Here is a 15,622-nt window from a genome sequence, read left to right on the forward strand (position 1 = left end):
TATTTAAATCTGACCTAACTTTTACTCGGAAAAAATGCCGGGCTCCTCGGCTATTGGTGGTCAAATTTCTTCAAATAAAACTGATTTGTTGGATTATCGGGAGAGTGATTCGATGGTTTTTAATGAAACTCGCGTTCTTGAATTTGTCCTTCTGTAAAGCTTCTTGTGTATTCCGCTTCTTCGCAGAACTTTTTCTTGGTACCTGGAATCTAATTGATTTTTTCGAATTAAAACAAGGAACAAACAACAGGAAACACTGGCATAAAAATGGAAGTTTAATGACGTTGACAAAACAATGATGGCATTTGAAGACGAATCTTCGAAATTTTGGTGACAAATTGAAGAAAAATGGGAGACGCTGGCAAGGGTCAGAAAATCTTCGTGCGCTCGTGTTCGCAGTGCCACACAGTGGAGAAAGGGGGCAAACATAAGGTGGGCCCCAATTTGCATGGAATGTTCGGCAGGAAAAGCGGCCAGGCGCCCAACTATTCCTATACGGAGGCCAATAAGAACAAGGGAGTGGTCTGGAACGAGGAAACTCTTGACGTGTACTTGACGGACCCGAAAAAGTATATTCCGGGAACGAAAATGGTGTTTGCTGGCCTGAAGAAGGAGCAGGAGCGGAAGGATTTGATTGCTTATTTGAAACAGGCCTCATCGGCCTAGAAAGTAGGGATTTAAGTCTAAGGGCTTTGAAGCGATTGGCAATGTGTTAATTTTAATAAAAACAATCTGGATTGGTTTTTCTGTTTGCATTCAAAAGTCTTTTGGCAAAATCAATACATCAAAGAATCGTTCTTCGAACGCAAATTTTAGCTGCTGGTATTTAGCGCGCGGTTACCAACCACGAAGTTCCCATTTCAAATATCTTCCAACCGCGCAATATTTTTTCATCAAAGTGAATCAAGCAGAAACCTGAATCAACCAAAAACAACAAATCAAATAAAACTATAGAACAACATGCAAACGCCCCATAAAAAGTGGAAAACTATCAACTGAAGCACACGATAACAAATCGGCAAAGGTACCCGGAACCATGAGAAAAAATCAAAACAAACCTCTGAAAAAACGGTAATTAACACAAAAGAACATTCGGCATTTGTAGAACCAGTCATGGCGCGTGATGTGACTGAAAAACCTAGAATAATTACGAGGACAACGGACGCCACACGTAAATCAAAAGAGTAGGCCAAATGTGGAAGCAGCAGGAGTACCATCAGGCTGGTTCGACGCTGGTACTTGCCGGCAGGAAGTCGAAGAGATTTCGACCAGAATAGTGTCTGTTGATGGTCGCATTTGCGTCTATGGGCTCGGCTGATTGGCCGCTGTTTTTTCGCGTTCCAATGTGCTAAAGACGTTTTGGTGACTGAAACTCTAGTTGATTCGTTGGTGTGAAAAGACTGATTGAAACAGCATCGAAGCCATGAATATCGCGAGAAAGATCGACCAGGCTTATCGGCCACGGCGGTTTACGTTACCCAAAAGGTGAGTTGATTTTGAAAAATTGAGTTTTTTTGATACCATTTTCATTTTGGTTCATGTGGCGGTTCTATTCTTCAGTTAAAAAGAGTCAAAACTCAAAATACGACTCTATCTATTGAGTGCATATCAGGGTGCTTTTCCTATTGATTGCTCTATAAAGTGTCCCTAGATGTACTATAGTTTGTGCATAATAGTTTTTTGAAAGTATCTCTTAACGTAAAAAAGCCGCCGAAAAAATTCAAGTCAATTTCAAAAATTCAGAAAATTTTAGTTAAATTTGCAACTTTTAGAGCGAATCACGCGCACTATTTTCTATTCATTGCTGTATAAGGTGTCTTCATCTCAAGCATAGTTTTTCTGCAACGATTTTTTGAAAATGTCTGCTAACGTAAAAAAACACCGGGAAAATTTCAAAAAATTTCAAAAAATCGTCAAAAATTTTCGGCGATTTTTTGAAATTGACTTAAATTTTGCCGGTGTGTCTTTTACGTTAGCAGACATTTTCAAAAAATCATTGCAATCAATAGTGATTGCTTACCAAAGCTTTTCGCCCTCTTTCGTCTAATTTTTTCATATCTAACTACTTTTGCAATGTGCCTATTAACACCAAGGAGACACCGGCTCTATTTAAAAAATTCAACAAACTCGAAAAACTGCGTTATGAATTTGATACTTTGTGAGCAGATAATGTGAAGTTTCTTCTATTGATTACTGTACAAAGTGTCTCCATCGTGGGCATATTTTTTGCATAATGGTTTGTGAAAAGGTCTATTAAAGTAAAAAACATGCCGGAAGAGTCCAAGCCAATTTCAAAAATTCCCTAAAAATTCAGAAAATTTGCAGCAAATTCGCAATTTTTAGAGCATATAAAGCGAAGTCTCGTCTATTGATTTCTTCGTAAAGCGTTTCTCTATTTCGTCTAGTTTTTCCATAACTATTTTTCGAATGTGTCTATCAACGTCAAGGAGAATTCGGCTCTATTTAAAAAATTCGACATCCCGGAAGAATCCAAGTCAAAATGAAAAATTTGCCAAAAATTCAGAAAATTTGCATTCAATTTTCAACTTTTAGGGAGTATAAAGCGAAGTGTCTTCTATTGATTGCTTCATAAAGAATGTCGTGCTCTAATCTAGTTTTTGCGTAATGATTTTTTGAATCTGTCTGTTAACGTAAGCTACACCGAGAAAATCCAAGTCAATTTTAAAAATTCGCCAAAAATTCAGAAAATTTGCCTTGAATTTGCAACTTTTAGGGCACATCACGTCCCTTTTATTGATTGCCTCATAAAGCGTTTTTCTGTTTCGTCTAGTTTTTGCATAATTATTTTTAGAATCTGTTTATTAGCGTCAAAAAGGCACCAGCTCCATTTAAAAAAATCGCTCTAACTCGAATAACTACTTTATGAATTTGCCACTTTTAGGGCATATAACGTAAAGTCTTTTCCACTGATTGCTGTATAACTCGTTTCTATCTTTAGTACAGTTTTTGCATAATAATTTTGAAAGTGTCTGTTAACGGAAAAATCCAAGTCAATTTGAAGAGTTCCCCAACATTCAAAAAACACGCCTTCAATTTGCAACTTTTAGGGCACATGAACCGAAGAGTCTTCTATTGATTTCTGTATCAAGCGTCTCTCGCTTTGGCATAGTTTCTGTACAATTATTGCCAAGACGGCGGGTTAATCCGACTAAATTTAAAAAAATCGTCAAAACTCCAAGAATGGTGCGATAAATTTACAACTTTCAGGGCATATAAAGTGGAGTATCTTGTATTGATTTCTGTATAAAATATTCCTCTTTTGCCCCGTTTTTGCAGAACAATTTTTCGAAAGTCGGTCATAACAAAAGAGATAAATAAGTCCCTGTTCATTTAAAGATTTGGAAATACACAAGAAACGCCAACGTTCAACCAGAACTCACATTCGAGTTATTCACAAAGAAAAAATCAATCAAATCCAAAAAGGCCAACAAAATGTGCTTTAAATGGACCGAAACAAAAGGAAATCCACCTCAAAGGCCAAACACAGTGAATTTGTCAAGATCAAGAAAGAGCGGGTCAATTTCATCGACTTCGATAACTATTTGAAAGTCACTTAGCGTATTCACAACAACTCTTGACTGAAGTAAACTTAAAAAGATCTAAACAAATGTAACCAAATAGCGAAGTGAAATCGGCACACAAGATCGAATAAAAGCCAATTTTAACACCTCGAAATCGGCATTCGAACGTTCTAACAGAAGGATGATGGAAAATCCAAATGCAACTAACTGCAACAAAGCCGTTTTTTATACATGTTTTACACTTTCTGGTGTGTTTCGCGACTTACTAATGGTAGAACTAAGTAGTTGAGTAAAATCTATTTTAATTACCTAACGGAATAATTGATGAGGGAAGCGACTTGCAGAATGTTCTTTTGGCCCTTGGCGCTTCATTTCGTCTGCAGCCAGTTAACAATTATTAACAGCCCTATTAACAAAAAGGATCTTAAATTCTTTCTTTTCTTCTCATTTCTTGTTCTCTGATAAACTCGATAGAACTGTGGCACCGAAAGAAAAGCCATAGAAGTTTAACAACCGTTCCTCTATCCTTATACGAATAAATTGAAAAATATGAACTAGTTAAAACAGCGTGAAATCATTAATTAACCTGAAAAAAGTTAATTAAAGTTAGCTGTCGCAAAGACTAAAATAAAGTAACGGGCACCATTAAACGAACGGTGGCATTGAATCAACCAAACCGTAGAAAATCCAATTAAGTCCAACATATGTATATTTAAAAAGTACAGTACAGGTAAAATCAAAAAAAATTGAAAATCTACTCTACACAAGTTGAAAAAAAAATTGCAACACTTTAAAGTGATTTCCTATATGGAAGAAAGTAGTCCAATTCTTGCGTAATAAATCAAAATTTAATTTCAAACACATATGGTGTAATTGCTTGATTTGGCACCGTCCAGAGGCAATTTTACTTCACTCGTACATGCCATCACACATGAAATTACCATATAAACAATTGCCCCGAATTACACTCATTGAAGAAACAATACAATATTGCCGTTGTGTGTAATGACTGTAAAACAACACGTATCGACCGATCTGATGACCACAAGTTTCGCTAACCTACATTTAATTGATGCCTGATCGAAATTGGAGCAAAAAAGACATTAGATCAATACCTACCGCGGATAATCGATGTCCATCTAGTTCTTTCAGAGAATGCGAGAAATCTGCTTGGAAGACATTTGTCTATCAAAAGAAATAGGAAGGATCTTCCTTCCTAGAAGAATTGGAATATATCACCGAGTGGAAAATTGGTTTTCCAAATTTTGAAATTGGGAAGCTTTTGAAGGCTGGAGTGGAAGTTTGCTTAATGTTAAGTTGAGGGCGAGTTTTAGGAATGTTTAATGTATCTTCAGCGTTATGATCAAGTGAATTTGGTAACTAAATTTCACGTTGATTTTATTGGTCGATTACTTCCGGTTTCTTCAGTTGAAACAGTCGACCGCATGAAGAAAAATCGCGTGCAGGCGAAGATATTAAAACATTTTCATGGGATTTTAGAATATTTGTGAATACTGAATCGTTTTCCTCACATGAAAAGCACGCTAGAATCTTCAAATCCGAAACAATCGACATTTTTAACCGACGATATTTTTCTTGTTGGCCCCATCAGTTTATATGTGGATACTACAGAGCTGCGTATTGAGTCGGAAGGAGATCAATAGCTAAAAAACCCCCATGTAAAATTTGGATTTTTTGTCGAGAATTTTACAGGGAAAAATTGAAATCTCAGAAAATGTCTTAAATTCTCCATGAATTTTATGAGAAACAAAGGAGGAATGCAAAGAGCTTATTAATAATTACGCTGGACTCTTTAGATCAGAAATAATCGACATTTTGAGTGGTTTTTGAGCAGTCACGATCTTTAACCGCCGATATTTTCCTTATTAGAGAGCCAAAACTTTTATATGCGCATTTTGGGGAGCTTCTTAGGACTACAACAATACATTGCGCTCAAAAAACACGCATGTAAAATTTTGATTTTTGATTAAACATTTCATAGGGGGTGAAGATCGATTTTAAAAAAAAAAAGTGAAGTCTTACAAAATGCCTCGATGTCTGCATCATTTCGTTCAGACGGAAGAAAAGAATATAAATGACTAATTAAAAACCATGTTAGAGTCTTCAAAGCCGAACAATCGAAATTTTCAGTCCATTTTGAGTAGTTTTCAGCTGGAGCGATTTTTTAACCGACGATATCTTCCTGATTATAGAGCCAAAAACTTTATATGCACAATTTAGAGAGCTTCTTAGGTCGAAAACAATCCATTGAGCCCAAAAAACACGCATATAAAATTTTGATTTTTGATTGAAAATTTCATAAGGGGTGAGGGTCAATTTCTTCAAAAAAAATGAAGTCTCTCAAAATGCCTCGAATTCTACATCATTTCGTTCAGACGGAACAAAAGAATATAAATGACTATTTAAAAACTACATTAGAATCTTCAAATCCGAAACAATCGAAATTTTCAGTGCATTTTGAACAATTTTCAGGGGTAGCGATTTTTCAACCGGCGTTTTCTTCCGTATTATAGAGCCAAAAACTTTAGATGTACAATTTAAAGAGCTTCTTAGATCGAAAACAATCTACTGAGCCCCAAAAACACGCATGTGAAATTTTGATTTTGGATTGAAAATTTGTTAAGGGTCGAAGGTCGATTTTTGCAAAAAAAATTAAAGTTTTACAGAATGCCTCGAATTCTACATCTTTTCGTTCAGACGGAAGAGAAGAATAGAATAAATGACTAATTAAAAACACGTTAGAATCTTCAAATCCGAAACAATCGAAATTTTCAGTCCATTTTGAGTAGTTTTCAGCTGTAGCGATTTTCTAACCGACGATATTTTCCATATTATAGAGCGAAAAGCTTTAAATGTACATTTTGGGAAGCTTCTTCGATCGGAAGCAATCGAATTGGCGCAAAAAATGTGCATGTAAATGTTTTATTTTTGATCAAAAATTTCATAAGAGAAAAAGGTTTTTTCAAAAAATATCAAAACTCTCAAAATATCTCGAATTCTTGATGATTTTGGCGAATAATCATCATTTTTGGCCTGCTTTAAGCGATTTTTGATCCGAAAAATTTCAAATTTCACAGAATGCCTAGAACTCTACATCATCTACATCAGAAGAAATCGAAGAATGCGACGAGCTCATTGAACAACTCAAAATTCAAACATCTGTAAAGTTGATATCAAAACACTTTCCTTATTGCTTGAGATCTTCATCGTCTTGCTCATCATATTCCGAAGTTCTAATCTCCATTATCTTTGAACGCATTTGAAGTTTTGAAAAAACATAAAAAATGTCGATTGAGAAAATAATTGAAAACCGATTCATGGGAATTTGAGAGCCGCTGTTTAGATAATTAGCTTGGAGACGTTAATGAATATTAGCATAATTATGTGCAAAACAAATTCAAGTGTTGTTTATACGCGTTTTTATTAATGCTAAAAGGAATTTCAAAGTTGTATGACGAAATTGATTCAAGAGAAGCTCTAATATCCGCTAAAATCGCTGAAGAATTTGGCCCAAAAAAACGCTTTAAAATTTTATGAAAATTGGGATCACATTGCCAAATAACGAAGAATAACCATAATGAACGACTTGACCAAATATGGAACATTCTTGATTAAGTCCTAATCTAAAATTCAATGGCCGAATTTCACGAATCTATGGAGCGACTGCTTAAATAGCTTCATTAGTCGCAGTTACACAACATCTCTTTAGAATGTAAAGTGGCCATTCTGCTAAGTGTTATATAAAAATGTTTATACAAATGTTAGTTCCTTAAATCAGTGAGTTTAATTAAACATTAAAACGCATTCAAACCATTTCATGTCCCGGTGTCTGATACGAGTTGATTGTTTGCGCTTTTTAACGACTTATTAATAATTATTTATTACCAGCGTCAAGTAGTTATTTGTTAGGCAGTCGTTAATGGTAATTTGCGTTTATGAACCAGTTGAATTAAATTAACCGTCATGTTGTACTAGTTTAGGTAATAGCAAACCTGTAAATTTCGTTGCGAATTCAGTTATAGCGGTAAAATCTTTGATAAGCTTATTTCGAACGCAAATTGGGCCCAATGTTATAGACTGAAGAAAGCCAGATATATCAAGACATGTAGAAGACAATAAAAAAATTATGAAAATGGGGCAAATATTTATGTTCTAGTTGGTGACAACAATAGCTGAATTTTCACAAAAGAAAGTGCCTTAAATAGTGAACCAATGTATGATTTTTCAGACTTCAAGCAACTCAATAATTTATTTATGGAAGGAATCAAACGGTCAGGCCCAACGGAAACGCACAAATGCAAAGAGATAATTGGGATTAACAAGTCTGGTCTCGTATCCGTAACATGATACAATAATGCAAGAGAAAGCCATCGACTGGTTGCTATCATTACCGGATTGTGCCCAGTTCAATTCCGATCCGCTTTGGCTTTTCCTTTAAAAGTGTTTTTCTGTTCGGTATAATCCGGTGCGAATGTCATGTGGGCAAAAAACACGCACATGGAAATGTTCACGGAAATCCTTATCGGGATTTGTTACACTGAACCAAATCCAAATGCACCTAGAAGACGTGGTAATGAATGAGTAGAGAATGAATTCAGAGCAATTAATTTGACGGACAATGCAAAATATGAAAATCGTTCGGGAAAGTTGCCTACAAATTCCTCAACTTAGAACTGTTTCACTTAAAAAGTAAGTGTCGCAAGGCATCAAATATGAAGATTAAAAAGATGCCGACTAGGTTGAAAAGCTGTAACATCTGAATCGGATCTAGAAAGCACGAAACAATCATTCGTCTTCATTGTAGCACCAAAAGTAAAAGGATGTGATAGTTGATGGGTCGGTTTCAAAATGATTCTAACCAGCCAACGAAAGAAATGTTTTAATCTACATTTTCACTTGAGCAGCAGGCCACCGTCAAAGGTCAATTGAAGCTTTAACATTTCTGCATAACTTAGCCACAATTAAAAATAACGCGATAATTAAGGATGTTTTTCTATTTCGAAATTTAGCGTCATTTTTCAAGTGAGTGCCTTGGACTTGAACTAAACCCTCCAATTCATCCACTTCCTCTCTTCGCTCTGTTAATCAGGGCCATCGTCAGTAATTAGCGACTTTCAATACCATTACGTTTTGTTCATTAGGAATATCATTAAAAAAGACAATGCAGGCTGCAAATTTGCATAACAAAAGACAGGTCGGTCGAAATGTAACTTAAGAGGGCAAATAACGGCATGGAGAAAGCCCAACAAGGCTGCCAAAACCTGAATTCGCTTACATATTCTGTGCTTGCTCCTGGCACAGCCTCTTGCGGCTTCGTTATATCTACTTGGCAAATGTCGCTTCCCTTTCATTATGAAGAACTTCTCTAACTAAATTGATAATTTAGTTGAAACTCCTCATGCAAATAGTGAATGTTATTGGCTTGGCCAATAAACGTTTCTTTTCGCCATACAAGCGATGATTTGTGGAGTCAAGAAGGAAAAATTGCAGAACAGATCAACCAGTGAAAGGTGTTCTTTGTGATGTTGTTTGCTTACCGAAAGGTTTGAAGACAGCAGGATTTTTGCGATGTAATTGGCAGCCCGCAATGCCATTTCTAATTAATGAGCTAAAAGATAACATAAAACGCACCTTAGATGAGTAAAATCTACTGAAGTTACCTCTAAGTGAAACGACGTGAATTAAGAGCCTTTCTCCATGAATAATAAGAAATTCGCACTTTATCTTCGGAGGCATCTAGTTAATCTGCCGAGCTCGCAATGCGTTAACAACCGTAACAACGACGCCAAATCTCGAATTATGGCATTTTTTTTGTGAAAGTCCTGTGGTTTACACCTCGATCTAAATCGCAACAAATTGTTTCAGCAGAAGTTGGATAAATAATATCATTGCGTCTTTACGTTACATTATTTCTTGAAAAACGATTGCGACTTTCCCCTCATTATCTCTTATTGTAGTTTCCCGGCAATACGCGCAAGAGGCAGCTTTTTGCGAAAACAACCAGAACAAATTTTCATCAAATGGAACAATAAAGCTCAGCAAAACGAACGTTACACGGCCAAACTTGTCCCAACTTTGGAACTGGGTAAATTCTCGTTGCTTGGAGCGATCCACATGTTTTGGTAAAAATTGAGCACCTCAGATACTTTTAACAGGGCGGCAGATGAAAAAATGCGAACATTTCCGAAAGATTGGCATGCTCTTAGTTGGATGAAAACCCGTTGCAATTCGTGCAAAACTCCACACCTTCAAATAACATTTTTTGCTAAAACCAGTCTACTTTGACTACTTTTGTCCAAAAAGTCACTTTCAAGCCAAATACGACAATTAGGTCGATTAAATCGAAGTTTTCTGACCTCAAACTAGTAAAAAATTGCGCTTAGAAAACACCGATTATCGCCTTATTCGCCGCTAAATCCTCAGAAGTAGAAGGTTTGGTAGCATTCCGAAAAATCAATGACTTTTAATCGTTTTTTAATATCAAGTGAATCAGAAAACCTTTGGCTGCTACTCAGAAATGTTCTTTCAAAGTTGCAAAGTTGCAGCGGCTCAGACAATGCGATTTGATCCTCAAAGCTCAAATGCTTTGCCTATCGCTCAAGGGTCTTAATCTTACCGAAAAAAGCTGAGAAATCCTTCTCAACTAAACCGACACTGATTTCTGGTTTTCTCATTTCTGTTCAGGTGACGCTTCAGAAGCTCATTTTCGGCCTCAAACCACACAAGTCACGCTATTCTGAAGCTCCAATGAGAAGCTAATCTTTGGATTTTGGCGTATTTGGCAACAAAATCCTCAGAAGAAACATTGCTGCAAAGGCTCAAATCACGCAACTTATTCCTAAAAGCTCCAGTGAGGCTTAAATGTGTATTATCACTTATTTTTGTTGATTTTTTGGCTAATGCTCAAGTAGCTAGAAAAACATGCAACGGAGACTCAGAGATGTTTCAGTATTCCTTGCACCACGCTCAGAAAACGGCTCAAATTAAGAGGATTCAATGGATTTCATTTCAAACTGCAGTGAAACATAAAAATAAGTGTGTTTACTGAAAATGTTTCGTGTTTTTAAAGTTAAGTTTTTAAATAAATTTGTTTTTGTCGAACAGTCAAATCGCCGCTAATCAACTATTGTTAAACAATGTTTTGGTAAAAATCAAGCACCTCAGAGAAATTCTTCTACAGGGCGGCAAATAAAAAATGGAAAATTTTGCAGTTTAACATGTTCCTATAGGAGCATGCTAAACTTGGGTTGGGCAAAAAAAGTTTTTTGGATCTCAACACCAAATGTTTCAAAATAAACCAAATAGCTCGAAATGACTTTTAAATTTTTGGATCATCTGTTTTATTTATAGGGTCGACTAAAAAAGTCAACGTTTTGGTCTTGCAGCGAAAACTTTTCTGCTCTTGGTGCGATGCAGAGCTGATCTTGAAAATTAACCTTAATAGACGATTTAAGACGCTAATTCGACATACATAATACAAAAATAACCAAAAAGGCACAAAAAAATAACCCAAAGCAGAATAAAAGATTTTCCACTAAGTGAATCTGTCTTTCAAATATTTCGCTCATTCGTGCAACCCGGTATATTGAATTATTATTTAAGTCCACTGTGAAGTTTTGGCTTTATCATTAACCCTAAATTTTGAAAATAAGTTGACGAGAAAAAGTTATCACTTATTTTGACCCGAAAGTTTTTTAAGGCCACTCTGTAAATAAGCGAGGTGAGCCAAAAATTCAAAAACGTTTTTCGAATTATGAGGTTCGCTTGTGGTACAATTGGAATTAGGCTGGTGGTATTGAAATAAGAAATATTGTTTTTTGGTCCAACTGAGAACAAGTGAAACCAAATTTGCATTTTCTCATTTTGCCACCGTGTAGAAACTTAATCTGACTCGCTAATTTTTCGCAAAACCACGCAGTGGCGGAAAAAGAATTGCACTAAATATTGCTTCAAACAGACATCAATTCGCTCGAAGCAATCAGAATCAACCTTGTTCCAAAGTTAGTCCAAATTGGCCAGTTGATTTTGTTGAGAAGTTTATTAGAAGTGATTGAAACTGGTGTGCTTTTCGGGGCTTTTAGGACCTCGTGGAAAATATTTTTGTTTTAGCGAGTGCTTTGCATCTTGATTGCTGCACCAAGCAACCCACCCCTGAAGATGGAAGCCACTCGTGTTTGCGAAACATCCGCAAGAAGTTCTGGTGCACGACGGCCTAAAAACGCGAAAAACTAACCAGTTTCCAACACTACATTGACTCAACTAGCTGCCGATGAAACACAGGGCTCTCTTTTCGCACATGCATCGCAACAATCGCTTTCTATCAAATTTTTTCCTTAATGAAACATTCGCTTCTTAGAACTTTTATCAATTTTCAAGTGGCCATCGTCTTCCATTGTCCGGCCGCTCTTGTGGGTGAGCAGTTTCGGCAATGACCCCGAAATTCACTTTCATACCTGACACACAGCCAACTATTTACCAACTTAAGCTGATACTCTCACGGCTCGAAAGAACTGTAAAAATGGAAATGAAATGCCGGCCTGAAATTTAACCTAATGGACCAGATCTTGGCGAATAACGGGACCTTCGCCGAGACCTTTTAAATCTCTCACCCGCCAAACCGGTGGCCAGCAACAATATCATCGACATGTCGTGCACAATTTAAGCAGGAAGTCATCTTTGTCGAAAACATCTGCACCCGAAATAAATCATAATTTTGCATTCAAGGTGGGAAAGTGATCAAAGACTTGGTCAACCACCGCACCCCATCGAGAATTATTTGAACATCATCTGTTTAAAAAATGCTTTAAGCAGAGGATGCGATGCCGTTGAAGTATCAATTTTCATAAAGTCCAAAAAAATGAGGTTGTTGATCGATTTCAATAAAAATTTCAAGATTTTTACGCTCAAGTGTTTCCTATCTATTGCGAAAGTTTCCTGTCGCTACTTGCTTTAGGTCGAAAATGAGGATTTTTTTAAGCAGAGGATGCGATTCTGTTGAAGCGCTAATTTTCAGCCCAATTTTCAAAGTCGAAAAAAATTAGGTTGTTGATCGATTTCAATAAAATTTTCAGGATTTTTACGCTCAAGTGTTTCCTATCTATTGCGAAAGTTTGATGTCGCTACTTGCTTTAGATCTAAAATGAGAATTTTTTTAAGCAGAGGATGCGATTTTGTTAAAGCGTTAATTTTCAGCCCAATTTTTATAATGTCGAAAAAACTGAGGTTGTTGATCGATTTCAATAAAAATTTCAAGATTTTTACGCTCAAGTGTTTCCTATCTATTGCGAAAGTTTCATGTTGCTACTTTCTTTAGATCAAAAATGTAGATTTTTTAAGCAGAGGATGCGATTCTGTTAAAGCGTTAATTTTCAGCCCAATTTTTATAATGTCGAAAAAACTGAGGTTGTTGATCGATTTCAATAAAATTTTCAAGATTTTTACACTCAAGTGTTTCCTATCTATTGCGAAAGTTTCATGTCGCTACTTGCTTTAAATCGAAAATGAGGATTTTTTTAAGCAGAGGATGCGATTCTGTTGAAGCGTTAATTTTCAGCCCAATTTTCATAAAGTCGAGAAAAATTAGSTTGTCGATCGATTTCAATTAAATTTTCAGGATTTTTACGCTCAAGTGTTTCCTATCGATTGCGAAAGTTTCATGTCGCTACTTGCTTTAAATCGAAAATGAGGATTTTTTTAAACAGAGGATGCGATTTTGTTGATGCGTTAGTTTTCAGCCCAATTTTCATAAAGTCGAAAAAAATGAGTTTGTTAATCGATTTCAATAAAATTTTCAGGATTTTTACGCTCAAGTGTTTCCTATCGATTGCGAAAGTTTCATGTCGCTACTTGCTTTAGATCGAAAWTGAGGATTTTTTTAAGCAGAGGATGCGATTCCGTTGAAGTGTTAATTTTCTGCCCAATTTTCATAAAGTCGAAAAAAATTAGGTTGTTGATCCATTYCAATAAAATTTTCAGGATTTTACTCTCAAGTGTTTTCTATCGATGGCGAAWGTTTCATGTCGCTACTTGCTTTAGATCGAAAATAACGATTTTTTAAGCAGAGGATGCGATTCTGTTGAAGCGTTAATTTTCAGCCCAATTTTCATAAAGTCGAAAAAAATGAGTTTGTTAATCGATTTCAATAAATTTTTCAGGATTTTTACGCTCAAGGGTTTCCTATCGATTGCGAAAGTTTCATGTCGCTACTTGCATCAGATGGAAAAGGAGGATTTTTTWAAGCAGAGGATGCGATTCTGTTGAAGCGTTAATTTTCAGCCCAATTTTCACAAAGTTGAAAAAAATATCTCTTAAAACTGTTCTTSTAAATCTAAGCACAATTCAACCTRTACTTTGGCTTAATAAATAATAAGCAACTCAATCGGCTTTCTTTCGTGTAATCGTTTGTAATTAGTGCGAATGTGTACGGATGTGAAAGGTGAACGTTTGGTAGCATCGGTGTTTGGTGGGACTATTAATATTAGTTCAATATTGCCCAAGATTTAATCAAGGAAGTTAGTGGTCAATGTGGGTAATTTTAGCTAAAAAAAACAAATCCAATTACTTCACAAGATTACGCGACGGATATCAATCAAAATTATTCACAATTTCAATTTCAATTCGCTGTCTACCACGGAAATGTATGTGTATAGTCTATTGGGACAAAAAACCCCTACTGAAGACGGAATATTTTCGCAAGGGCGTTGCGTGTAGAATTTATCGCTAAGAAAATTAATGGGATCATTCAAAGAAAACGTATTCAACCGTAAATAATCCATTTTGCATCCCCATTTTGCCCGGTCTCACTAGACTTTACATCGACATCACCAGCTGCTCTCACAGACAAGAATGCAATTTTATTTATTTATTAGCATCCTGTAAACGTCCCAATTACGCTTATATCATGACAAGTAAAACGCGTAATCATTTCCCGTTATCTAAGATTCTTGGAACATTTTGAGCCAAGAATTAGTGCTTCAGCAGACAAAACTCGAACATTTTCTAACGTTTATGTCATGTTCAATTCACCTCTCGGAACATTGAGCGAAGTTTACGGACTTGGAGAGACAATTTACTTCTACTCTAGTTTCATCTATTTTGTATCATGTTTTGACCTCAAAAATGCACGGTCCACTTCGTGTTAATGATCCAGCCGCCGTTACGCCGTAATGAACCGAATACTGTTTTCAATTAGCTGAATTTAATCATACGTGCAAAGAGGGTTAACATTTTTCGCCGATAATTAGATGAAATACAGGAACTTAGAAATTGACACGATTGGAGTAATTTGGATGGTGAATAGTGGATGATTTCAGCCAATTCACTAGCTGAATCAGTTGAAATGGCTAATTAATTTTCAAGGAAATGAGCGCGTGGGATTTTTGCAAACCATTACCGTTCCCGAAATTGCAGTGTTTTTCAAACACGCTTTAACCCATTAAGAGAACAATTGATTAAACAGCAAAAACCATCGATGACATTTGCGATAAAAGCCCATTATTGTGTTTGAATCCCTAATCGCACCAAGACCGGAAAATTAAAATCCCGAGCGTTGCCAAATATTTTCAAGAATAAAATGCGACTATGACAGTCGGAACAAACTGTTTTCCAACGGTTTTTCCTGTTAGAAGCATTAACCATTTTATAGTGACATCACTAGGGTCATTAGCATTCACAAACCGACGTTAATAACACAGTCCCGCATGTTAAAAAATAGAACTCTCTTAATAGCAGCACCGCAAACCGAAACAGTGCTTAACAACAAACTTGCTCAAGTTGTTCTATTAAAGTGTGTTCAGTTAAAATTTCGTTCACGCAGATGCAAAATTTTTCAAAGACATTTTCTGGAAATAAAATGGTGGGACGTTTTTGAGCCAAAGATTTCACGCGTTTCTCGAAAAATCTAAAGTTTGCCCAATTTTTTCTTATAATCTTGTACCTAAGCGCCTCAATTCTCTATCCAACTATGCCAAAACGAATTCTGCGGCTCAAATGGTTCTTGAGAAACTTCGAAAAAGGCAGCGTCATGTTTGAGTCGATTTTGCAACTCAAAAGAAAAACAC

The 15,622-nt window shown here is 36.1% G+C and overlaps 2 protein-coding genes across 2 annotated transcripts in view; both read left to right on the forward strand.

Moving 5' to 3' along the window:
* The first annotated feature begins 268 nt into the window (after nt 1-268).
* Nucleotides 269-742, forward strand: LOC109543992 (cytochrome c, testis-specific). The gene has a single exon (XM_019913957.2). It carries the CDS (start codon nt 349-351, stop codon nt 664-666), a length of 318 nt encoding a protein of 105 aa, XP_019769516.1. The 5' UTR covers nt 269-348; the 3' UTR covers nt 667-742.
* Nucleotides 743-1,167: 425 nt separating this feature from the next.
* The window catches only part of LOC109544110 (heparan sulfate 2-O-sulfotransferase pipe), a 19,996-nt gene continuing 5,541 nt past the window's right edge, over nt 1,168-15,622 (forward strand). Inside the window, exon 1 of the mRNA XM_019914150.2 lies at nt 1,168-1,485. Within this exon, the coding sequence (XP_019769709.2) occupies nt 1,424-1,485 (62 nt within the window). The 5' untranslated portion in view covers nt 1,168-1,423. The remainder of the gene's footprint in view (nt 1,486-15,622) is intronic.

This window comes from Dendroctonus ponderosae, unplaced genomic scaffold (genome assembly GCF_020466585.1).
Source record: "Dendroctonus ponderosae isolate FM_Combo_2020 unplaced genomic scaffold, Dpon_F_20191213v2 Dpon_F_20191213_4, whole genome shotgun sequence".
Taxonomy (NCBI): domain Eukaryota; kingdom Metazoa; phylum Arthropoda; class Insecta; order Coleoptera; family Curculionidae; genus Dendroctonus; species Dendroctonus ponderosae.

Coding starts and splice junctions, on each gene's coding strand:
- LOC109543992 (XM_019913957.2), top strand. CDS start 349: ATGGGAGACGCTGGCAAGGGTCAGAAAATCTTCGTGCGCTCGTGTTCG.